Source organism: Athene noctua, chromosome 3 (genome assembly GCF_965140245.1).
Source record: "Athene noctua chromosome 3, bAthNoc1.hap1.1, whole genome shotgun sequence".
NCBI lineage: Eukaryota > Metazoa > Chordata > Aves > Strigiformes > Strigidae > Athene > Athene noctua.
Window position 1 is genome coordinate 84,306,826 of NC_134039.1, and position 24,600 is coordinate 84,331,425.

General features: G+C 49.5%; 1 protein-coding gene across 3 annotated transcripts; it reads right to left on the reverse strand.

The window, feature by feature from the left end:
- Window positions 1-390: 390 nt before the first annotated feature.
- Window positions 391-22,877, reverse strand: PFKFB3 (6-phosphofructo-2-kinase/fructose-2,6-biphosphatase 3). Of its 3 annotated transcripts, none has more exons than XM_074903527.1 (17): window positions 22,309-22,877; window positions 16,969-17,094; window positions 16,552-16,648; window positions 16,049-16,115; window positions 15,818-15,892; window positions 15,485-15,541; window positions 13,573-13,697; window positions 12,638-12,845; window positions 11,334-11,480; window positions 10,877-10,981; window positions 9,743-9,872; window positions 9,447-9,509; window positions 9,221-9,285; window positions 7,512-7,682; window positions 6,355-6,377; window positions 4,367-4,417; window positions 391-3,400 (listed from the first exon to the last, which is right to left on the reverse strand). In XM_074903527.1, exons 1-17 carry the CDS (start codon window positions 22,382-22,384, stop codon window positions 3,394-3,396), a joined length of 1,593 nt encoding a protein of 530 aa, XP_074759628.1. In that variant the 5' UTR covers window positions 22,385-22,877; the 3' UTR covers window positions 391-3,393. The 3 variants fall into 3 exon arrangements, with proteins under 3 accessions (XP_074759628.1, XP_074759627.1, XP_074759629.1); XM_074903526.1 differs by having other exon boundaries at window positions 22,306-22,876; XM_074903528.1 differs by lacking the exons at window positions 4,367-4,417; window positions 6,355-6,377 and having other exon boundaries at window positions 22,306-22,489.
- Window positions 22,878-24,600: the final 1,723 nt, after the last annotated feature.

The window sequence follows — 24,600 nt, forward strand, 5'->3', positions numbered from 1 at the left end:
CCATAAATGCCTAGTCCTGCCTAGCTTGCAGCCTAGATCTAGGCAGGACATATTCCTGTAGTGGGTAGAGCTGTGGGGGTATGTGCTTGCCCTGATTAGGTGTCAACACTTGGTTGGAGGAATGACACTCTCAACTCCACCAATGAGCTCTTCAAAATTACTGTAACATTGAAAAAAAGAAACCCAACAAGGATCATACCATGGGATCCAAGTGGCTTCCCTTGAAGACGTTCCTCAGAAAACCCACTGTGAGGTCAGGAGAGATTTATGAGGCACGTGAACGTATGTGTAAGGCATGGCACATGGTGACCCTTGGGGCCACCAAACTGCATGTGAAATGGGCCTGAGAGCCTATGTCCCAACAGAAGGAAGAACCAGGTCACATCTGTATTTCAACAAGATATTTTATTGGTCCAGCAACTGCAAAATATACAAATTTCTGAAAGGCATACCCTGTTTTTAAGCTGGCACAGCTTTATATCAGGCAATTATTCCAGACGTATATACAGAACAGTTAACATACCACAAATCCAAAGAAAAAAAAAAATCCCAAGTAACTACCCTTCTCTCCAAGCTTTGCAGTATACATTAAATAAATAAAGAGCGCTTTGCTATCAAAAAAATAAAAAAATAAATTCAAGTATCACAAAGGAAAACAAAACCAGGAAAAAAAAATAAAAGAGGGGGGAAGAAATCATTGGTGTGGTTTGACAAGTCCCCTCTCCCCACCCACCCTGGCTGCAGCATCACTGCCCGATCCTTGGCTCTGTTAACCAAAAATGATGGGCAGGGGGTTTCTGTGGCAGTGTGATGGCATGGGGCTGACACCATCCCACCTACCACTAACCCCTCCAGCATGAGAGAACTTCTCTGCTGCTCAGAAACCAATTTTCCCCTTGCTGGGAAAAAAAATAAATATGCCAGGTTCAAATTTTATCTTTTTGTAGACCTACTGAGACTTCTATTATTCCCAAAGGAAGAAAGTTTAGAGTCATCAAGTTAGCCATTCGATTTTTTTTATATATATATTTATATACATATAAATGTATATACACACACAAATACACACCAAAACATCTGCAGAATTACATGTTTACAGGATTGATCACGGGGCAGCCAGACGTCATGTTTGCATTTGCTGGCTTATCTTTTTGTAGCAGGAGGTGAAAGATAAAACTCCCTAAGGAAGCAGGCCAAAAAGACAAGTGACTTGCCTTCCCAAAACATTTGTTTTTCTCCAAGTCAGAGAAACCGAAAGGGCAGATGTCCACTGTGCACATGGGGAGAAGTCTGCTTTTAATGCAGTTATTTTAAAAAAAAGGGGGAAGTGTTCTTTGTTTAATCTGTACAGGAATATAATACACATATGCACAAGCTCACACAGGCAGGGCACTGCCGAGACTGTCTGCCCCGGTCGGATACAGACCGAGCACATCCCAGCCCCCTCCCACCATGGGTGCTGCTCCGAGCACAGGCTTTGGCTGCACGAGGCTGAAGCGCTAGGCACTGTGGTTCGCCTTATCCCAAAGGAAAAACAAAACCAACCCCCCCAAAAAACATATACACACACACAAAAAAAATTTCGTTTTGCCCCAAACCACTCTGCTTCCATCTGTAGGGATGTTGTTTCCTACCCAGGGGGTTGGGGAAAGCCATGGGAAGGATGAAACCAAAGGGTTGCTCATCTCCAATCCACCAGCCCAGTGCTGCAAGAGAACTTGGTTGCCTTCACCACCTGCCTCCAGTGCAGCTGTGCAGCCAAAAAAGCACGAGATGGGGATGGAGATGCTGCTGCACAGGGGAGTAGGGGGAAGAAAAAAAGACCCCAACCCAAAACTCTAAAAAAAATAAAATCCACAGACTTTTGCACAAAGCAATAGTGGTTAATTGCCATTTTTAACTGTTGTCTCGCAGCCTGGGACAGGCTGCCAAGAAGGGATCTCATGTATCAAACCACTGAGAGTTGGCTGATGGAGTCTCATTCAGGACCTCGCCCCGTTTTCCCACACACACACACACACACACCTTGAATGCCATAACTACTGGTTTTTTGTAGTCTCAGCTTTCCAGCATGCAAAATAAAAAAAAAAATTAAAATTAAAGAGTTGCCTGTATTCAGGCTTCCCCTGTAAAGGGGCACGACTCAAAAAAATAGTTATGCTCCTGCCACAAATAAAGTGCAAAAACCAAGCGGTTTCTAGGTATACACACACACACACGTGTGCATGTATATATTAAATTAAAAAAGAACAGAAAACTGTCCCTTCTTGTGGCTTTTTGCAGTCACACAGGGACTCCTGCATCCTGGCCAAAGCTCTGGCCACCTCCACGAGACCTGTGTGCCTGTAAAACCCATCTAAGCTCAGCTTGTCCACCTGCAGTGACGCAGGGATTCAAATCTCCCTTCCCCAAAGAATCTCCACTTTCCTCCAAGGCAGAGGAAAGGGGAGATGAAGTACCAGCACAGCACCTCAACAAGTGCTCAGTCTCTCCAGAAAATTGACACTCGCCTGAACTCACGAGCATCCCCTGGCTTCTCTCCCCGAGATGAAAGCATCACGGGAGCCAGGATCAACGTGACTCCCCTTACACTACAGGCAGCTCGTGACTGGTTTTAGAAGCAGATCTATACTCTCTGCAAACCCCTTAAAAGCGTATTGATTCAAAAAAAAGAAAAAGACCCATATATTTTTTGTTGTTGTTTGGTTTTTTGGTTGTATTTTTTTATTTGTTTTTCTTAAACCCAGCAGTTATTGCGGTGAAGGATTTCCCACAACTGCCTTTCTGGTGCTCACAGGCCTGGGTGAGCCAGGCTTTGCGTGTGCGACGGGCTGTAGCATGGGTAAATGACTGCAGCACAGCGCATCAGGGGCTTTCTTCAAAAGTAGTTAATAATAATAATAATAATAAAAAAATGCAAAACCTCTTTGCTCCCCCCCACTTCCCCCTATTTCTCTGCTAACCCCGCACCATCCACATATATACATCCCACCCGGAGATGGATGGGTACCAATCGTCTATACAAAAGGAGATCAAAACCACTTACAGAGGAAAATTAAACTCCTGTGCGCTAGAAGCACTTTACAGCTTGCTACGATCTAACAGGACGCCGGAGAGGAGAGCAAATGCTGCAGGTTAAAGATCTGGTGGTGACCCTGGGGAGCTTGGCTCCTCTCCTCCGCTCTCCTGCATCTCCTCCCCTTCAGCAGAGCAGTTTGCAGATGAACAGGCATGGGTAGAAGCAGCCGAGGGTCGACCTCGCCACAGACGGAGGAGACCGGTTTATAAGCAAGCTTCGGAAATGGCGATGGGATGGGAAGCTGACGGCGCCGGTGGCGTCGCTGGTGGCCTCGCGACAGCGCCAACGGAGTCACGACGGCTTCTGCGAGTTGTTCATGTTCTGCAACGAGAGGGGAAGGACCGGGGTTGGGGGTTGCGCTCGGGTCGCACCCCATCCTGGCAGCATCTTCTACAGACACATCAACAAGGGGACGGGGAGAGGAACAGAAAGCCACGGCACGGGTCACTACAAAAGCATCCAGAGGAGAGGACACCATCCACCCAAGGAGAGAGGTGGGAGGATGCACCGACTTGTTACCCACATCCCCCCCCCTTGAGCATCACACGGCTTTAACGACAGTGTTTGGCAGAGTTATCCCTAAATTTGGCAGAGATATCCTTAAAAACAGCTAAAAACAAGGCAACCCCTCCCACCCCACCCGGTCTGCCCTTCTGAAGCAGCTCTTTGGTCCCTGCAAGACAAGGTGACAGAGGACCATGGTGTTCATTCAAGGAGCCCCATGAAACATCCCTCAATCTCTTGCTCTCCTTGAGGGTGGGCAGTGTCCCCCCCCGCCTACCAAGGACATCACCATTTGTCCATCCTTGGCACTGCCAAGGGGATGCAGCTTCTGCTGGTCACACCAAGGAGCCAGCATGGGGACCAGCCGCCAGCAGCAGTATGGCAGGAGCACCCGCTCCCCTGATGACACCCTGTGAGGTTTCACAGGCCCTAGAGCTGCTTTGGACACAGTCCTGGTGCGGGGTGGCAGCAACAGGCACCCACAAAACCAGAGACAACCAGCTAAACAGAGGCAGGACCAGCCCCGGGAGTGGTGGCTGGAGGAGAACGTCCACTAGAGGAGAAACCCGAGGGGAGATGATCACAGGGGGACATTTCCCAATTCACAAAAAATACACAAAACAGGGTGGGGAAAAGAGGACTAGGAAACAGCTAGGAAAGATTTTTTTTTTTCCTTTTACTACCTAAACTACCTGGTGACACTATGAGGCAGAGTGGGCTGAGCTGTTCTCTCAGGAGACAGGAGGAGGGTTAGGAAAAGCCACATGCACCACAGCCATTTACCTTGGAAATATTAGTAAAGAGAAAACTTTGAGAAAGTGACAAACGGGTCGTCTTTAAGCATGAAAAGTGAAGGGGAGAAGAAGGGAGGGGATCAGGTCGTTGTTAAAAAGTGCACTTTGGATCACAAACCAAGCAAAAGGAAAATAAATCATCACACCAGGTAGTCCCATGACCCCAAACTAGCTCGATCCCACAGCCAGGAGGACTCTAAGGTACACAGCCATGTCCCCAGCCTCTCCAGGTATCCCCTGGTCCTCCTGGATTGGGAGTCAAGACCCCAACAGTGACAACTGATGCAACAAAGCACCCACTGCCAACCAAGCCCCCCATGGTATAAATTGGGAAGGAGGTACCTTCCACCTCCCCTGACCCCGTACAGGTTGTGATGGGACACGGTGAGGGACCAGATGCACACATGTATGGGACAACAGCCTCCAAGAAAGGTAACAGCAGTGTGAATGCCACCGAGCCTTTGCTTTGGGGTGTCCTCATGGCTTCCTCAGAAGTAGGCTTTCAGTCCCACACTAGTAGGTGGAGGCAGGCTCCCAGCAGCCAGAGATTTTAAACTTGCTGCTGACAGCCTACACCTGGGATAGGTAACCATCACTGCCTGCTCCAGCAGAGCTCCTGGTCCAGCAAAATCTGATGTAGCCATCTCCCAAACTTAACATCAGAGCATGTTTTCAGCATCTTAACCAGCATTGAAGCATGCAGTGGTTTTTACTACAACATGGATGGGAAAAAGGTGGATGGAGGGATGGACAAAGAGACATAAATGCTTTCAAAGCAACCCAAGATGACCACACACTTCATCAGGGGCTTTTGTGCCCATGAGCAGCAAGGGAAGGAACACAGACATGCATGCCATGCTGAGCAACTCAACCTCTACATTCGCCCAGGAGCACGATTATCTTCCCCAACCTATCGGCCAAAGCCAAGTTTGGCTTTAGCTTCCCTTTTCTCAGAAATGTTTACTCTAAAAGGGGAAGAAACCTGAAGTTCACCAGCTGAGTTGTAGCCTGGCTGTTTTATAGCAAATCCCTCCATTTTCAGCCCACAAAATGAACCAGGACAGGGGTGTACGTAGGCTAATTCCAACTGGTCTATAGAGACAAAAAGACCCCTGGGCACTACCCCAGCCTCAGCCCGGCCCCAAAGTCTCCCTGGTCTTTGAGAAGACATTTGAACACAGCTCAATGACTGCTGCTCTCAATGATGTAGCATGAATTAAGTCCAAAGGCTTCGTATTTGTCCAGAAGCTGTCCTGTCCCTATTCCACATAGATCCAACAGCATTAAGCCAAACTCTCAATGCCTTGATTATTCATAATTAGTGCATTAAATGCTCAAAGCATCTTGCTTTCTTAATAGAGGTAGAGGAGGACAATATCTTTGCATCTACTCTGCCCAAGACATCTAGGCAGACTGTTCCCCAAGTCCAGGTTTGCAGAACTGCAGATGCAAACCTAGGATCAGTCCAGCTCCAGAAAACACCCTCCTGCTCCAACACAGGCAATAAAACCCTTCTGGGGGCTGAGGTCAGAACCTTCTCAGATATCTCTCTGCTGCCATCACTCATAGACACAACCTGGAGCCCCCCAGGAAGGGCAGCCCACCTGCATCTATCATCTACAGTATAATGTGCTATCGCAGAGGAGGGAACTCCAGGAAAACCCAACAGCATCTCCCATCCCGTGACTATTCAAGGAGGAGGGAGGGAATTTAGACGACATCAGTAGAGGGCAAGCGATAATTTGCTTCATTTTTCAATAAAATTGGGACATGTAATCAAGGGGTTGGACAAAGCAGCATCCACAGTCTTTTCTTTACCCTTCCACAGACATAAGCAAATCCATCCACCCCCCACAGAAATATTAACGCCAAGAAGTCCACGTCCCGGTTGGGTTTCACAGCAACAAAACAACCAGTGGGATGGCAAGAGACATGGAAAGGGGTGAAAGGGGGAATAAGACGCAAGAAAGTACTTACAGGCATGCCTTCCCTAGTAAAGGCTGCAGAGAGACAGAGAGAACGGAGAGAGGTGTCAGTAACGCCACGCGAGACTGGGCAGGGGTCACTGGACGGCAGCAAGGGGCACCCGAACACTGAGAGCTTCCAAACCCAAAGCTGGCGAAGGGTGCGTCGCAAGATTCAACCAGCCCAAGCGGAGTCCCAAATGCCAAGAGACAGCCCGAGCTGCCCCACTTGGTGCTTGCTGGAGTGGGAAGGCTCATGCAAAGCGGCTACCAAGCAGAGCGGTTGGAGGAGCACAGCACCCTTCCTGACCTGTCTGGGATCTGGCTGAGGAGGGGCTAGACACTAGACAACACAGACAACGCCAAGAGGGGCTGGGCAAGACAGCAAGATCCAACAGGCAGCTGGTGGGAAGGGCAGCATGGTGAAGGAGCTCCTATATATCCATGCTGCTCCTCTGGTACCACCTCAGCTCCTTAATGAGCACAGGGAGGAGGGGGGGTTGTTCCTGGAGAAGAGTGCAGCAAGCCAGGTCTCCCTCTATCCCTTCAGGGGTGGGTGAAAGAGGAGAGGATACATAAGCATCACAATAGCTACCCGAAGGGTTTCACACACGGCTGCAGAAGGCAGCTGGGTTCACCACAACAAGAGGTTTCTACTCATTTTTGGTCTGTTTTGCCTGTTGCCCCCTGAAGGGGGAGACCCCTCCAGTCAAAGATGATTGCCAGCAGCTCCTTCTCAGGGAAAGCAGAACATTTGCTTTATTGCAACGCTCAGGTCCACGCCAGAGCCAAGCACATCCAGCGGGAATGAAGGAATGAGCCCTTCAGTCCTGTCCACTCTAGAAATGCAGCTCCTCAGGAGGTTGACACCACAATGTCAAATGGTGAAGGCACTAAATTAACACAGCTTAGAGCTTTGGGAAGGTTTATGATGCTCTTAAAACCCAAGAGAGGATCGATAGTGACCCTTCGCCAGGTGCTCCTGAAACCAACCCAAGGTAGGGAGTGACAGCAGCCACGGGAGAAAGATGCATCTCAGACAGCAGCACAGGTTGCGACAAGTGCAAGCCTTTTCCCAGCTTCAGGAGCGACAGGACAACAAACAATAAAACAACGAGAATAACAACAGAAAAAATAAATTTAAAAAAAAAAAAAAAGAGTTCAACTAACTTGTCCCGGCAGCTGCGTGGGCACTTCCTGAGGAACACAGCCTGGCAGGGCGGAAGAAACAGCCACATGCTCCTCAAAGCTGTTGATGCGAGGTTTTTTGGTGGGCTCTGGGCTTGCTAGAGGGGTAACGCTATTACGTCTCATGAGCGGGTTAGGTCCCTTCTTTGCTTCCTAAATTAAAGTGAGACAAAGAAAAAAAAAGTAAATAAAAAAATAAAAAGGGAAGAAGGCGACAGTTATAAAGAAAAAAAAGAAGCAGGTTGTTTTGGGATTTTTTTCTTAAAGTGGCCTCTGCTTTTTCCCACAATCACTGTCAATGTGCAAAGGATAAATTGAAAGGTTCTGGACACCAAAAAACCCCTAATGCAAAATGTTCAAGAACACAACATGATTTCCTAAGAGGAGAAGGGAAAAAAAACAAAAAGTCCCTGCACTTGGAAAGAAGACAGACTCTCTCCTCACCTGAGCCTCTGTTCACAAAAAAGCAAATACAGATTGCTAAAAAACACCTAGCAGTAATCAAAAGCCATGACTCTGCATATCAGAGAGAGGTGCCCATCCTCCTCAAAGCTGGTCTCTCTGACCCAGGGAGGGGTGTGAAGCAAGAAAAGGGAAGATGAGCCAGCCCGGGCTGATAAGGAAGATTTGGGAAGTGGGGGCAGAGCAGGCAGCGAGGGTCAGCACCACGCCAAGCTCCAACTCAAGCGAGGTGGGATGGAGGGTCAGCAACCACACAGCCGAGCAGAAGGACCCAAGCGTTTCGCACGTGTCTCGCTCCATCCTACCCCACAGCGCGTGGTCCTCCTGCCATCCCCAGGGACGGCGGTGGAGGAGGGCATCGATGGCCCCTGTGGCAGAGGGAAGGGCTGGCTTCCCCCTCTACAGCCATGGGGAGGGAGAGGCAGCTCAGATACTGCCACTGCCGAGGTTGGGAAGTGAAAGGAAGAAGGAGATGTGGGCCAGAAGGGGATGGCTCTGACTGTCCAACTTCTAGGTGGGCTCCATCGCTGCTAAGCACAAGCTGGAAGGGTCCCAGCAGCTGGGACATGGGCACTGCCAGGGTCCCTGGGGTCCCCCTTGGGTGGCTGCCCAACCCCGACACCAAGCTGGTGCCCCCCTGCTCTCACCTCCGAGCTCCTGATGGAGCACGTGGCAGATAGACCTGACCCTACAGGAGGTTTCCTCCATGAGGGGTCTTCTCCCCACAGTATCCACAGTGCTGCCACACCCCACACCCCCACTACAGAACAGCACTCCGGTAGCCCCACAGAGCCATGGGCATCCCAGGCAAAAAGCTCACAAAGGCAGGAGATGTTGGGCAAGGCGCTGAGCCCAGGCTCTGCCAGCCAGCTGGGAGACCTGGGAGAAGTCACCTTCTCCATCTGTGGCTCCACTCCCTGCTCAGGCAAGCAATGACTGCACAGGTGAAAGCCAAAGACCAGAGAGGACCTTTCCCTGGACCAGCTTTAATCTGGGCAAAACCACTGGGAAGCAGGCAGATGCAACAGTCCTTTTCCCTAGGAAAACCCCCAACCAGCCACATCTTTGCAGAGCAAGAACCCATCTGATGCTCCAATCCTCCAGCAGCACTTCTGAGCATCCAGCTGAGCAATCTCCCCATGCCCACCCCAGGCATCCTCGCTGCTGGCTGACCACAGGGAAAAGGAAGGGGACACCGAGGGATGGCTCTGAGGAAAAGCAACACTCACCTCTGGCCGTTCCCTGTGGGTGTTGACGGCCTCGATGTTCAGCGAGATGGACTCCACCCGGCAGCCTGCAGAAGGGAGCACAAGGAGACAGAGAGGCCATCAGCAAACCCAGCGGGCACAGGATGCTACAGAGTGCTCCACCCCAGCTCCCTGCTCTTCTCCCAGAGGCAGCTTGGATTCAGGAGGTCAAACCTCTTGGCATGTTTAGTAGAAAGGCCCCACTTACCATAGGCCACTGGGGTCAGCTTCAACACTGTGTGAAGGGGACATTTCAAGTAGGGCATTTCATCTGCAGAGAAAACAAAGCACAAGTGTTATTCCTTCTCCAAAGGAATTCTCCTTGTCTCCTGTCCAAAATCAAGCTTAGACATCTTTATCAACAGCTAAGGCCGTCCCACACTAAGAAGATGCGTGTTCCAGGCCCTGCATGGGCCTGAACACATCCCTCATCTCCTCAGAGCTCCATCTATCATCCCTCCTCTCCAGCAGGATCAATCTTCTTCCCAGGGACAGGGAGCTCACCTGCACTCTTGTCCAGAAAGTATGCCAGGAGACAGCGCATGACGGCCTGGTGACAGATCACAAGGACGTTCTCTTGCCTCTCCAGCTCCATGATGACCGGCTCTAGGCGTTGCACCAGATCTTGGTAGGACTGAGACAGAAGAAGGGAGGGGGGATGTGGCATAGAATCAAGAAAACAAGCACCTCACAAGAAACAATGGTCTCTGTCTTATTATTTGATGCCTCTGATTAAACCAACATAATTACTGCTAAAACCAAGCAATATTCAACAAATCCTCATCTTTGGGCTACTCTAAAACATAGAACATACTTCTGATCGAAGGAGAAAGCAGCTATTCACAGCTCAGTTATAGTCCTGGAGAGTTTATTAAAGTAAGCAACAACTGCACAGGGGCTTTAGCATAGTGTCTGTCTGTCATCTTGAAATTTGATTTTTCTATGGGATTTTTGAGTTCTGAGAAGTCCGGAGCATCCTGAAAATCTCCACAGCTTTGAACAACTTCATGACAAACCATGACAGCCAACCAGAAGAAAGCCCAGACACCCAGAGTCAGTGTCAGACATCCCCAAACATTCTCCTGTTAGAGACACTGTCATTAGGATGTCTCCAAAAATGTATTTTTCCCAAATGTCTGTGGACCTGACTTTTAATTCAGGGATAAAAAACCCAATTCACAACCTAAAGTATCCCCTAGGACTGAGGTCAATTCCCACCTCATTGTGTCACACCCTGAAAGAAGATTGCCAGGAACAGAGATATCAACATCAACCCTTAGGGAATGATACTGAGAGCAGAGGTAGAAATTGCTTCTTTGGAAATGAAAAGGAAATTGGGGTAGCTCAACACGGAGTGGATGCAACGAAGGAAGTTGGACTAGAAACTCCCAGAGGCCCCTTCCTAGTAATTTGCTATGATGTCAGTGGGACTGTTTGTGAAGCGATACATTCCTTGAGATCTTCACATACCGTGATTTCACAAGAGCTCAGTGCAAAAGATAAGGCCTGACCTTTCTTGATTCTAGTTTCTTGCAGCACTTGCTGCTCCCCTGCTCTGAGTGTAGAGGACAGCATGGAGACAAGAATGACACCTTTAAAGTAAGAGTCACATCTCTGAAGGTCTCCTTGCAGACCTACCTCCCCAGAAGGATAGCGGTAGTAATATTTGTCCTGATCACGTAAAGCAAATTCCTCTGGATGCTGCTCCCTGATTTCTTCATACGTCATTTCTTCACACACACCCTGCCAGAACGGAACATCCATGAAGTTACTGGACATGCCCAAGTCAAAAAGCATCAGCACACCCAACATGCAAAACCCTCTCCAAAGCAATTGTCTGTAACCCTCCGCAAAAAAAAAGACATTTTAATCTATTCACTCAAGCCAACGTCTTGAAGTGTCTGCACAAGACTGAGGTAAGATCAGAAGGCTAGTTATGAGCACTGCAGCAGAAGTACCACCCTTTCCACAGAAGGAAAATATCACTACAAAAGGCAAGATTTAGGCAAAAGTGAAAAGGCCAGTGTTATCACCCTCTCTGCCAAGCAGCAACCAACATGCTCCAGCTGTTCCTACTACAACCAAAGATACTTACAGCATCTATTTCATTGAGTGCCTTCCACTGCTCGTAGGGCAGTTGAAGAGCTTCTGCTGTTTGGATTGTCCTCTTTAATTGGCTGGTCCAAACTTTGAGGTCTTTCAGGTTCTGCTCCTCAACAAACTCGTTCAGTGCCAGTGCAAACTGTAGGACATAAAAAAGGTTCATTCCTGACCCACAGCTGGGCCTTCTTCCCTGCTTCCCAGTAAATGTTGCCTTCTCCACGACCTCTTTTGCCTTCCATAGGCAGATATATCAGCCTTCTGCTCTGAGGTGAAGAGCAGCCACACATGCATTGATCCCCAAAAGCTATGCAGGGAATGAGAACAGACAGAACAGCAAAGGAGAAAAGCAGCAACCTAACGCCTGGGCTCTCCTACAACACTATGGAAGATCCCCAGCCAGCCTCAGCCACAGCTCTGTTTATTTGTCATGGAGCTAAATCACAATGTATCCTGTAGTCCTTGGTAACAGTCACACCTCAAAAACGACTCCATCTGGATTTCAGAATGGTTTGGTGTAGGAGTCTGGGCTGCATTAGATGGAAGTTAATGCAGACAGGAAAATACAAGGATGAAGGCAAAGTCAGCAAATAAGGAAGGAATAGCTGTGCCAACAAAAGCACACAAGTTTGAGCAAAACAGGACATAAGATAAGAAAGTTCGGCAAATTTCGGGTTGTATGTACCCAAATACAATTAACCAATGCAAATGCTTGTAGAAGTGCCTGAACAGCACGTGCAGCCTATCAGAGGACAGATGAGCACGTGTACGGAACTTAGTGTAATATAAACATAACCAGGATCAGGGAATAAACGAATGATCTGATCATATTGGTGTCGTGTCGTGCCTGATCCCGCATGAGAAGATAGAGACCCCGGCAGGTTGGGCAAGCCAGAAGAGTTTTTAACCCTCCCTGAAGCACTGTGCTCGATACGCCTTTGAAGACTCAAGTAGTGAGCAATCTGAAAGCACCCTCAGAGGTGGCTATCCTGACCCAAGGGTGGCAGCAGCCCTTGCAATTCCCACCCTGCCTGGGCAAAGTCTGAACCATCTCCATGAAGATGCTCATACCCTTCTCTCCTACAGATTCCTGCAGCCCAACCCCCCTAACTACGTGCAACATCAATGGCTGGAAAGTGTTCTTTTGAGGACATGCCCAAGCTTAAATTTAACCAGCCCTATAGATGAATCCTCTGAGCACCCCAGCTGTCATCAAATATACACTTAACCAAACACATGGCATCTGCTACAGCCAAATCACTCCTAGAAGCCATAGAGGAACAATCCCTTCCCCCTTACCTTCTTGCCCCTGTTGGAGAGGCCCGAGTCCCCTCCAATCTTCCCCTTGAGGTTGAACTCGCTCTCGCCATGCCGACAGAGATAAATGGTGCGGGGCTGGACATGGATGTTCATCAGGTAGTAAACGATCCTGCTCTGGATGTGATCCTGAACCCTGTTGACCAGGAACCGCCGGCCAACATCGATGACTTTGATGAGAGAAAGCTCCCTAGGAAAAACACAGCAAGGATAAGGCTGTTGCCAGTGGGCTGTTTTTCAAGGATGGTATCTCAGTCGACACAATCACCCAGCTAAAAAGATTTCCTGCAGGCTATTTTCAACAGGAAGCCAACAGGTAACTGCAATTCATGGAGAGCTAAGTAACACCAATGTAATCGCCGCTCCTCCTTGCAGCAAAGAGGATTAAACAGGACTAGCAGGAAGCACGTTCATCCTCAGGACAGGGCTCAGCAGGACTGGGATTATCCGCACAGGGCACACGGATGTATCTGAGCAGTGGAAATGCTGGGAGGTGCCTGCGTGGTCATACAGGACAGCAAAGGTCTTTCCAGGGCACACAAGTAGATGGAAACCACAGGGCTTGCTCAACCTTGTGGCTTGAGCTTGTTCAAGCACTCCTTCCTTTAACTGACAAAAGCACCTCAGAAACACTCAAACCAAACCGCTTTTCCAAAACCTTTGTATTTAGACCTGCAGAACCAGCGTATCTGAGCCCAGAAGAGCCTGGGAAACTTTCAGTGCCCAGCTCCCTGGCACAGGGCTGGGGAAAACCAGCATTTTCAAGGAGGAAGCTAAATGTATGGTCCGGCCATAGATTATTCTAGCACAGTCACGTATTTGAATACAAAAGTGAAATACAGCTCTGCACTTCGTTACTACTCTCCTGGGAGAAGAAAGGCATTCAAGCCAGTTCAGAAATCAGAAAAGTCTCTTACCGGTCATAGTCATCAGGGTCAAGCGGCTGGTAGCTGGCTTGGTAACAATTGATCCTCTTCATGAAGTCCTCCATGGCATCGGTCGAATTACAGTCCCGGTAATCAGGGCTCGACAATTTTACTTCCTGCAACAGAAGAAAAAATGTGCCGCAAGGAGAGGTTAGGAAGCTTTCCAAACCAGACCATGCAAATCTCAAATGTCAAAGTCCTCCCAAGATCCAGCTATCAGGTTGAGCCACTTTATAGTCATCACTTACCATAGGACAGAAATGCAGCAAAGTAAACCCAAAACTAAGCACAAGGTGAGACAATCTGGTATAAACCACTGCATGACTGCTCTAGATGCATCAGTCCACTCCAGTTCTCCCAAGAGCTGGGGTGGCACTTCACCACCCAAGACAGTGGGAAAACAGCTTTCTTACGGCTAAAGAAAAGCATTTAAACAATTAAAGCTGAGAATGGAAAACGCACACGCTTAGACAGGATGCTTATCCTGGGCCTTCTGAGTGAATAAAGCTCCCAGGAAGTAGAGGTCAACCTGGCTGTCCATCACCTGAGGTGGCAGGATAACAACATTCAACACCTTTCTGTGCACTATTTGCTACAAGCTCAAAGATGCTAGAAATGGGCAATGTCAGTGTCCAGAACTCTGATGGTCTAAGTTCTGCCTGAACTACTCTAACATGCTGTTTTTCCTGAAGATTTGGGTTTGAGCAGCAGCATTACACATTAGCAGCTTCATAAGGAATCCTGAAACCAACAGGATAACACAATCGAGCGACACACGCAGCAACACCCCAGGCCTGCAGTGTAATTTCCACACTGATCCCAACCCTTCACACCATTCGTCTGCAGCGTCCCGTGGAGCAAAAACCTACGCTCAGCTTGTAGTTCATTTCCTCCCCCTTTAAATATTAGTTACCAAAAAAAGGGATTCAATCCTCAAAAAAAAATCCATCTTCAGGGTGTTACAAAGAAAAAAAAAGGGGAAAAAAGATGGAGCAAAGCATTTATTATGCAAAAGGCTGTGTGCAACCTCCCAAAAGGCTGGTCACTGGCCATGAGACATCAGCTCCCAGCCAGAGCAAAAGCCACGCTCTAGCCCCAACCCCAGCACCCTTAGTGGAGCCCATCCCAGGGGCAGAAAAAAACCCCTTCCTGTAGACTTTGGGTATCCTGCAACACATTCCCCGGCACCATAAAAAGGCTCACAAAGTTCAGGTGTACAACTGGAGATAAGGCTGGAGCAGAGCCCAGTGGAGGAAAGGACGCTTCTGTTCAAGTTTATCATGCCTAGGTAGACCAATTAACATCTACCTGCCCTAGCCAAGCCTAACGGGCAAAGGAGCTCTTCTGCTTGTGGGAAATCAAAGATCCATCAGCTCCCAGAGGAGCCAGGAGGCAACATTTTATGCTGTCCTCCCAGTCAAGACTTCAGCTTGTCTTGAGAAACCTCTAAGCTGAGCTGTTATTCTTCTCAGAGCAGACCCCAATAGTTTTGGGGGTTTTTTTAGGAAGCTCCATGTGGCAGAAGACATCAAGTCTGACTGCTCTCTAATGGGATTTAAAGCCCTGACTGCACCCCTCACATCCAAAATGTGATATTTCGAGGTGTCACCAAAGCATCCTGAATCCTTTCTGTCCTTATTATCGAGTTATAGATCAACAGAAACGCAGAGAGCATAGAAGGGAGCTGGGGAAAGGCTCCAACAACTTCTATTCTATTACTTGCAGGTGGCCCTGGATCCTGGGACACAAAAGCGCCTTTCTCATCCCAGGACAAATACATCATAAAGAGATAAAAACCCTCCTAATCCTCAACCAACTTCGGCAAGACATTGTGATAAGAAACCAGACAGGTGCAGGTAAAAAAATCCTACACAAGAGAAAAGCAAGATGTTTCCACACTTACCATAACATTGGTGGCAACCACCGTGGGATCATTGCAGACAGATTCAATGAAGAACACCTGCGAAGCAAAGCAAAGCTCACCTGAAGCCCAGCAATAAGGTTTATAACATCCAACCAGCTCCTTGCTCAACCCAGCCAGCTCCTCCCTGCTTGACCAGGAGAGTTGATCCTCCACCCCACTCTCATCCTTTCCTCCTTTGAGGCTTGGGACCAGGAATAAGGGAAGAGTTCCACATTTCTGATCAAACCCAGCAGTTAAATCTCCCTTACATAGGAGCATCATGAGGACAACACATGGGCTATGCAACAGAGGCAGCAGCCTGATGGTACCAACCTTGAACCCATTTTCTTTGGCAAAGTTCAGGATCATCCCTCTCCTCTCCCGTGTGGTATTGGTGGCATCAAAAACCTTTAAAAGCAAAGATTTTGATTAGCACCAGGACTGCCTGGTTTCCCACTGAGCCCTTCCTCAGAGAAGGAACTGCAGAACTAACTGCACAGGGACACAGCGCCTTCAGGACCAGGACTTGCTGCCAAACCCCACGGAGCGCATCTCTGAGCTTACCGCAATCTGGCCAGCCTCCTCGGTCAGGTACAGCTTGACATCCCTCAAGGCAGCCAGGGCACATTGCCTGCAAAAGAGGCGAGAGACATGGTCCTGATGTCCCTAGAGATGCTCGTGGCAGCCAGTGCACAGACCTCTATAAAGGCAGGCAGGCTTTGCAGCTCCTCCTCACCACTTCCCCGCCTTTCAGGGGACATTTAGGAAAGACACCCTCAGTCTGCCAAAAATACAAGAGCCATGCATGCCAAGCAGCATGCTGGTCTTCACAGCAGAGGCAATGTTTGATGAAGAAGCAAAAGCCAAACCTCATGGCAGACCTCCTACCCTGCATCACCAAGCCCATACACCTTCAGTTTTCAGCTCCTGGCATCCACCCCAGTCCCTTTCTTGGGCTGGCAGGGCAGATTCAAGCTAGATCCCCACTTTTCTGTTGATCACCCTGCAAACAAGCTGGGTAACCCTGCTGCCAGCCATGGGCTTCATCACCCAGTGCCCACACTTACCTCCTGACTTTCATGGCCTCCTCGTTGTCAGGGCGGAAGAAGTCATAGGAGCTGTAGTGCCTCACCGCCTCGCGGCGATACTCCCCCACGTTGAAAACTGCATGGGAAAGACAGAGACCATCAAAACCAGGAGCAGGCGTCAACACAGACTCAGCTGTGCTGTTTCTGCAGATCATGATTTCTAGCAATGGGCCAAGGATTGACATCCTTAGAGCAAAAGGTTCAGCAGCATCCCTTGGTCTTCAAAGTGAAGGAGAACCTGGGCTGCAGCAGAAGCGATGGTCAGACGTGGATATTTGACCCATGGGATCTTGCAAAGATCCCCCACTCCCTCCCAGCCCCCAAGACACTGAGCTCCTAGAGCAACTCCCCAGGACCAGAATCATGCTTTCCCCAGGCAGCCAGTGAAAGCCTCACCTTTTGTAGGGACACCGATCCAGTTGAGGTAGCGAGTCAGCTTCTTAGAGATGTAGGTCTTCCCACGGGCTGGGAGGCCAACCATCACTATCACAGTGGGAGAATTGGCAAGCTGCGGCCCACAGGCTACAAGGAGGAGAAAGAATAACATAGGCAGCCGTTAATCCTCCAGCTCATCCTGTATAAATCCTACACGGGACTCGCTCTTGACACAGCAGCCTTCCCCCAGGTCCTTCAGCAGCTAGAGGAACACAAAACCTCTGCTCCCCACACACCATCGTCTCTGGAGTATCTCCTATTATCTCCCTCTCATGAGCCTGGACAACCAAAACCTTAATGAGGCGAATCCACTGGCTTATTTTTGCAATGGGACCTGCTGAACAACCATATGTGAGAGCAGGGGACAAGGTGGATGGCTCTGTAGCTGCCCACCACTGGGACAACTGCCCCAAATTCACCCTGGTGCCACCCAAACTGAGGAACGGGAGTCACAGCCTGACAGCCATGGCAAGAGGAGAACATCCTGATGGCGGCAGAGTGGGCAAGAAACCAGCCGCTGCCCCAGGCTCCCTGAAGGACCTCTGTGCCTCAGTTTCCCCATCGGGGGAAAAAAATGTAAAAAAAAAAAAAAAATGCAAAAACGACCTCCCATTCCCACAGTTTGGCCAGTTCTGTGAAAAACTAGAGAATGGCCAAGGAGTCTGGTTCAATCCCCACCAGCAGCGCACTTCAGACACGGCTGCTGTGCTGAGGTACCAGGTCTGCTCCAACATCTTCACCCACAAAGACCACCACCTTCCAAAAACTTCTGCTAGCTTTTTAGCTGATACACATGCAAATACAACCAAGTAACTTTCCTCTGAAGACAAGCAGGGCACGAGGACTACAGAACCACCAGTATTTAAATGCAGGTATCTAAGTGACTTATCCCTTTTTCTCCATTCTGTTTTAAGCTGGGGGGTTTTTTTGGTGGTGGTGTAAAAAGGGTCCACGTCAAACAGCTGAAAGTAAGTCCAGAGGCATCACTTAGTGATGACTTGGCAAGTGAAGAGGAACTCTGCAATTCACCCAAATGGCATGACCAAAATGCAGACAAATCAGCTGTTGAGCTGCCCAAGTGAACTGCATTTCCCTCCATTAATCCTTTAGAAAGTAAATTCCTGGTTCAGTTCAGAGGAAGTTACCGAGGTTACAGGACTGGGAATGCAGTTTAGGAATTATTTTAGTCCTTCACAGCCCAGTCCCAGTGCCACAGGATGCACCCGGACCACAGTCCCCATGGACCAGGTAATGTGGCAGCATCCCTCTCCCCCGTCTCACGCCTGCTTCTCTCCAGGGTTTGCCCTACAGAATTGCTTCTCACATGATGCTACACACACCAAAGGCCAAGGCACAATGCCAAGCACTTTAAATAGGGGAAAGGAAGATCTTAACGATGCCTAATGGAATTTGGATTAGCCAGCCGCCTTTCATGCTGCCCGACGTGACACACCAAGAGCCCTCCCGGCTAAGGCAGAGACCAGCCCCGATAGGCGAGACCCTCCGGGGGATTTCTCACCCACCCTTCAATCCACCCAGCGAGGCCAGAGACCTCACGGGAAAGGAATGCAGGGAGTGAGCGGCTGGTGGCAGAGCCATAAAAACGCAGCTTAATTATGGTCTGGGCGCAGAGCTCTGCCTGCCCGTCCCAGCTGCCCACAGGTGGGACCAGGGGAGGGTGGCAGAGCCATCTGGGGATGCGAGGGGCTCCCCAGGAATGGAGTCGGGGCAGTGGGTTGGAGTAGATTTCTCTCAGTGAAGATCTGGGAAAGGTAAACAAACCGAGAGGTATCCAGAGTGTGTGCAAAGCACGGGGGATTTCCCTCCCTTTCCAAGGAAAAAAAATAATCCAACAGCTAAAGAAACCAATTAAGGCCACAAGGAAGAGTTACAGCGCTGGTATCCAGGACAGAGAAGAGCCAGCCATCATCTGCTTGGCTGTCTCACCAAGGCAGACTCAGCAGGCAAGAGATGACAAAACTATCTAAAAGGGGTTTTTTTCCCTAAATATTCCACATTCCTCAGGCTGGAGCTGCCCTCACACTTGCTCCCTTTGTGTGACCTGCACGCCCGGTGCCGCATTTGAAAAGCTCAGGCCGGCTCCCACTGATTTCAGCAGCAAACACTTGATTTTTGCATGCTGGGGTACCAAGGGAGCTATTCCATGTATCCAGAAAAAGCATTTTTTTCCTACTCCAACAGCCTCATATCCTCAACCAACCTATGGGTGCAAGTCTTCTGCACAAAACCCAACCACATTCTAAATAAAGGCACGGGGGAGGGAATTATACCTGAATAAAGAAAATCCTCCTTTCCCTACCTGCCAGCAGACAAAGAATCTCAAAGAGCAGAACCAAGAGGATTTGTGACCACTAAAATAACAGCATTCCGAGAGGATGGGGACAATGCCAGGTACTGTTCATGTCCCTTTGGCTCCAGACAGCTGAGACAGTTCCAGGGCTGGCGCTGCATTGGTGCACACATGCCGCCTCCAAAGGGTGCTGCAGGAGTTAAACACCTGTATTTGAGGAATCTCCCCCCAATTTGGTTTGCTGCCAAAGGAAAGATTCAGGTTCCCTTTGGACCGTGAAAAAGCATCTGTTTACAGACCCGGGAAGCACTTCCCAAAACACCAGGGCATCAAGCAGTGCAACTTCTTATCAGGAACCTGAGCCCAAACCCAGCTAAATCACAAAAGCCTCCAGGAAACTTTGCATCAGGGATGTAACAGAAACCAGTGTTTTGCTACCAGTGCTTCACAAAGACCTAATTCATCATTTCTTTTCACCACTGCAGGAAAGCTATCAGGGAGTTCAATGCATATTCATTACTCGCTATCAACATCTATCCAGGTAAGTCAAGGTCAGGGATGTCTTTCGAAAGGCTCAATCAGGATATTGAGAAGTATCTCAGCACTTGTGCCTTCTATCTGCTAGAAAGCCGGTGTCAGTGCACTCTCATGCTTCACTGGAGTGGGTGGAAGGAAGCCAAAAAAAAACCGAAAGGAAGGAAATTTGCTTCTATAATAGGTTAGATAAACTAGCCATCTCTCTGTTTCAGGCATTTTACTGTCTCTTCCTAAGAATCATTCCCCCGCACCTCCTGCTCCCAGAAGCCCACACCACATGTTCTAAGTGAGTCTTACATCCCCCTTTTCCAGCTTCTTCCCATCGCAATTCCCCGACACCTTCGCGGATGCAGCGAGCCTGCATTTCTGCGCTGCCCCTCGCACGCACACACGCGTGTGGAACTGATGATCACCCTTATCGATGTATTTTCACATGCCCTCATCCACCGAGCCGGAGCGAAGGGCGAGAAAAAGGCAGCAAGGAGCCCCTTTCCTCCTCGAGCATCCCCCAGCCGAGCCCCCTCCCCTCGCCTGGCTCTGCCCATCCAGCCGCCTGCGACGACTTGACTTTCCCAGCCCCTACGTGAGAGACGTGCAGCTTGACAGCAATTTAATGGATCGCCGTCAAAAGGCCAGATGAAGGCATCACTTCGCATCCATTCGAGCCTCCCGTTGACGAGGAAGCAGACAATCGGACTAATTATTTCACACGCGGGCGGGAGATTTCCGAGGATGCTCCCAGGGATGCTCCCGCTCCCTCCTCCTCCTCCCTGGGGACCACATCGGCCTCTGTTACACCTCCATTCCCACCCGGCTTTGTGGCTCTGCTCTTTGTTACTTGCCGAGGAATTAGTAGCACCTCGAGTTTAAAATAGTCACCCTGGGTTTAAGAAAAAAAACCCAAAAAAACTAAAAAAGCCCAAGGACGTTCTTCTCAGAGCACGGTGAACACGGCTTGTTCCCACCCCGAGAGAAAATAATTAGAAGCCACATTACGGTGTTAATGAGCCCCTTGGTGCCTTAATATATTAAAGAATGTTAGTTTTCCGCTCTGCCAAGGAGGGAATTCTCTCCTCTGAGAAATCAGTTGAATAAAGTGGCAAAACACACAGGGAGGCTCTGCCTACACGAGGGGTTTCTTTCAAAGGTGTCAGTCCTTGAGGAAAAAAAAAAAAAAAAAAATCAAACAGATACATCTGCAAAGCATTAAGCCAGGAGACATTTTACCCGGCTAAAAGCGAAGCCCCATGGCAACCCAGATGTTCAGCCTGTTGCTGAAAGCCATTTCCTCAGCAGCTTCTGCTGCAGAGCTGCCCTTGCCAAGCACAGGCTGCATGTGGGAGCATCTGCTACGGGGTTCAGACATCCCTCACGACATGCCTGACCCATAGCCACGGGACAACAACATGTGCCAAATCATAGCTTTTTTTTGTTTTTTTAATTATTACTATTTTCTTTTTTTTTGCACGGGGGAACTTTCCGGACAAGGGAAATAGATATCCAATATCCAAAGTGACTTTTGAAAACGCCTGTTTAAGAAAAAGCATCGGAAAGACTGATTCACCCAACTGCCCAAGCCACTTCCATCCTTCGCCAGGCTGCAAAGTGCCACCTCCTCCGTCCTGGCTCTCCGCAGCCCCGGATCTGCGGATTCCTGCGACGCTTATTTAGACTTACGCAGAGTTGCACAACTGGCAGGTTGTCAGTTTAGCTGTTGGGCGAGTTAAAAGAGCCGTCTCTTCAGCTCTAGTACTGTATTATGATTCATGATTTGTAGTAACACCGGTATAGCCCAAGCGTTTGCTTTCATTATTTTTTTTTTTTTTTTTAAGCGCGGAGGTTGGTTTTAAACACTCGAGATGCTTTCTGAGCTTTGAACAGAAGGGAAGCCACTGCAGAAGAAGTTTCGGCATTAATTTCTGCCCTCCCTTCCACCTGCCTCCTATCTCATCCCAAGCACAGCACAGGGGTTAAGAGGTAAAACGCAAACAGCTGGTGGGTTTTTCCCAAAGTCATTGCTTTAATCCTAACTCCAACATGCCCCTCCCTCAAAAAACAATAAATCACTAATAAATCTTAGAACAAGGTGGCAAACACCCTGGAAATCCCAACCGAGCTGGTACCTGGGTACCTGCTCCCTTCCCTTTTATTCCCAAAGCTGGAGGCGGGAAGAGGGGGGGTGGAAATTGGGACACGCGTGTCTCGGCGCCTCTCGGCATCCTCCGCTCCACGGGGCCGGGGAGCTGCCATGCGATGGTTGCACCTTCCTCCGGCTCCCGGGGCTGGAAGTGAGTCACGGGATGGCAGCGGGTGGGACGCGGACACGGGGATGATGCTGGAAGAGGGAAAAGGGGGAGCGGGATGCTGCAAGGGATGGGGGGGGGGGGGGGGGGCTGCCTCCCATCCCACCCCATCCCACCCCGCGGGGATGCTGCGGTGCCCGTACTCACAGCGGCGGGGCAGAGCCGGGCGGTTGTCATTGGGAAGCCAAATCTTCTGGATGCGGCTTTGCGTCAGCTCCATGGGCATTTTTAAAACAAAGGTCTTTTTGCGCTCCGCGTCCACCTTGGTACGTTTGCGTGGAGGGGGGGGTGGAAGGAGTAGAAGGAAAAAAAAAAAAAAGATGAAGGAAGGGAGGGGAAAAATTTAGATAATTAAAAGAGGAGGGTTTTTGTTGCGGTCGTCGCTTTTGCGGGGTGGTTTGAACGAGCGGCTGCGGCGCTTTCGGATGCTCTCGGAGTCGCGTTAAGGCTTTAAGGCGGAGGAGGAGGAGGAGGAGGAGGAGGAGGAAGAGGAGGGACGGGGCTTCAGGGCACAAAGCCGGCAGGAACGGCACAGATTCCGCCGCTTCGTGCTTGAAGGGAGCGAGGGCGAGTCCTGCCGCTAATTTTGCTATTAAAAAAAAAATAAAATCCCTTTGAGGAAAAAAAAAAAAAAAAAAGAGGAAAAAAATCTCAAGATGAAGCTGCCGGGGAAGGGCTGGCCCTGCTTCTGGCTGCTGCAGGGTAGCGGCGCTGCAGGAGGTGCCGGCGTTCTCCCCCCGCTCCGCTCAGGATGAGCCGGCAGCGGCGGCGGCGGCGCCTATTTGTAGCCCGGCAGCCGGCCGGCGCCCCGCGGCTCCCGCCTCCGGGGCGGGGGGGGCGGCCGCTGCGCCGCCGCGGAGGAGGAGGAGGAGGAGGAGGAGGAGGAGAGAAAGGGAGGGGTGGGGGGGTGCGGCTCGGCGGGGCTCGGCCCGCGCTGCCGCCTGCCGCCGGCCCCCCGCACTGCAGCGCGGACAAAGGAGGCGCCGCTGAGCCCGGGGAGGCTTTGTTCTCCTTGGGGGGGGGGCACACACACACACACACACACACACACACACAGGGGGAGGGGAGGGGAACCGGGTGTGCCTGGGCGGGGGGGGTGTGAATGGAAGAGGTCCCCAAGCTAAAAAAAAAAAAAAAAAAAAAAAAAATTAAGTAAAATGTATTCGGAATAATATTGGCAAATTAAATGAAGGTGGATAAAAGAATAAAAGGAATGAAGTCAAAATAGGTGGATAAAAGAATAAAAATAAAAAGAATGAAAGGAATAACAATATAAAATACATTAAAAATATGAAATATATAAAATAAAATAACTAAATAAGTAAAATGAAATAAATTTGACAATAAAAATAAAATTTAAAAAATAACCCCCCGAATGAATAAAATAAATAAAAAAAGAGTAAAATAAAGTAAAAAAAAAAAAAAAGAAAAACGAACTGAAACTGAACTGGGGTGGCACGGGGGGTGTCGCACCCGCGCCCCTCGCCCCCCGCCGCCCCGCCGGGGCCACGGGCCGCCCTCGCCGCGAGCCGGGGGGGTCGGGGGGCGGCGGGGGGCCGGGGGCTGCGCTCCGGCACGTCCCTCACGTCGCACATGGCTGTGCCGGGCCGGGCCCGGCCGCCTCCCCCGGCGGGGATGCCCTGGCTGCGGCTGCGGCTCCGCCTCCGCCCGCGGCCACCGCTCCGCCCCGCTCCGCGGACGCGCAAAACGCCCGGGCGGGCGCCCCGGGGGCGGCTCGTACCGCCCCGCCACCCCCCCCGAGGTCCTCCCCGGCAAAAGTGGTTCCCGGGGGGGGGGGGGGGTGAAGCGGCGGCAGCGCCGGGGATGCTGCTGCTCGCAGGGAAGCTTCGCTCTCCAATCATTTCTTATTCTATTATTTATTATTTTATTTTTTACTTTTCATTAGCTTGTTATTTATTATTTTTCTTATTATTTCATTTTTCGTCATGTTCTTTATTATTTCTATTATTTTAATATTTAATTTAATATTAAATTTAATAATATTTAATATTTAATATCTATTATTTAATTAATTTGTCATTATTGTATTATTTTCATTATTATCCCGTTATTTTTTAATTATTATTTTTATTAACCCATTTTATACTTATTCTATTATTTAATATTTTCATTTTAATATTTAAATTCTCGATATTTTTATTAGTTACTATTTTTATCATTTCATCATTTTCATTATTACTTTATGATACTTTTTCTTACTATTATTATTAATCCACTGCCCAGGTTCCTGCCAGCTGCCTTTCCACCTTAACTCAGGCTGTGAACAGCAGCCCACCAATATTAACAACCCCAAGCAGATGGTGTTGGCAGCACAGAGGGGTTGGGGATGTCACCCGGGTGCCACCCAGAAAACTGTTCAGGAGATGCCAAAGCCCCAAGATGTGCAGTTGCTCCCCCCAGTGATGGGGTGCACCCTGCCTG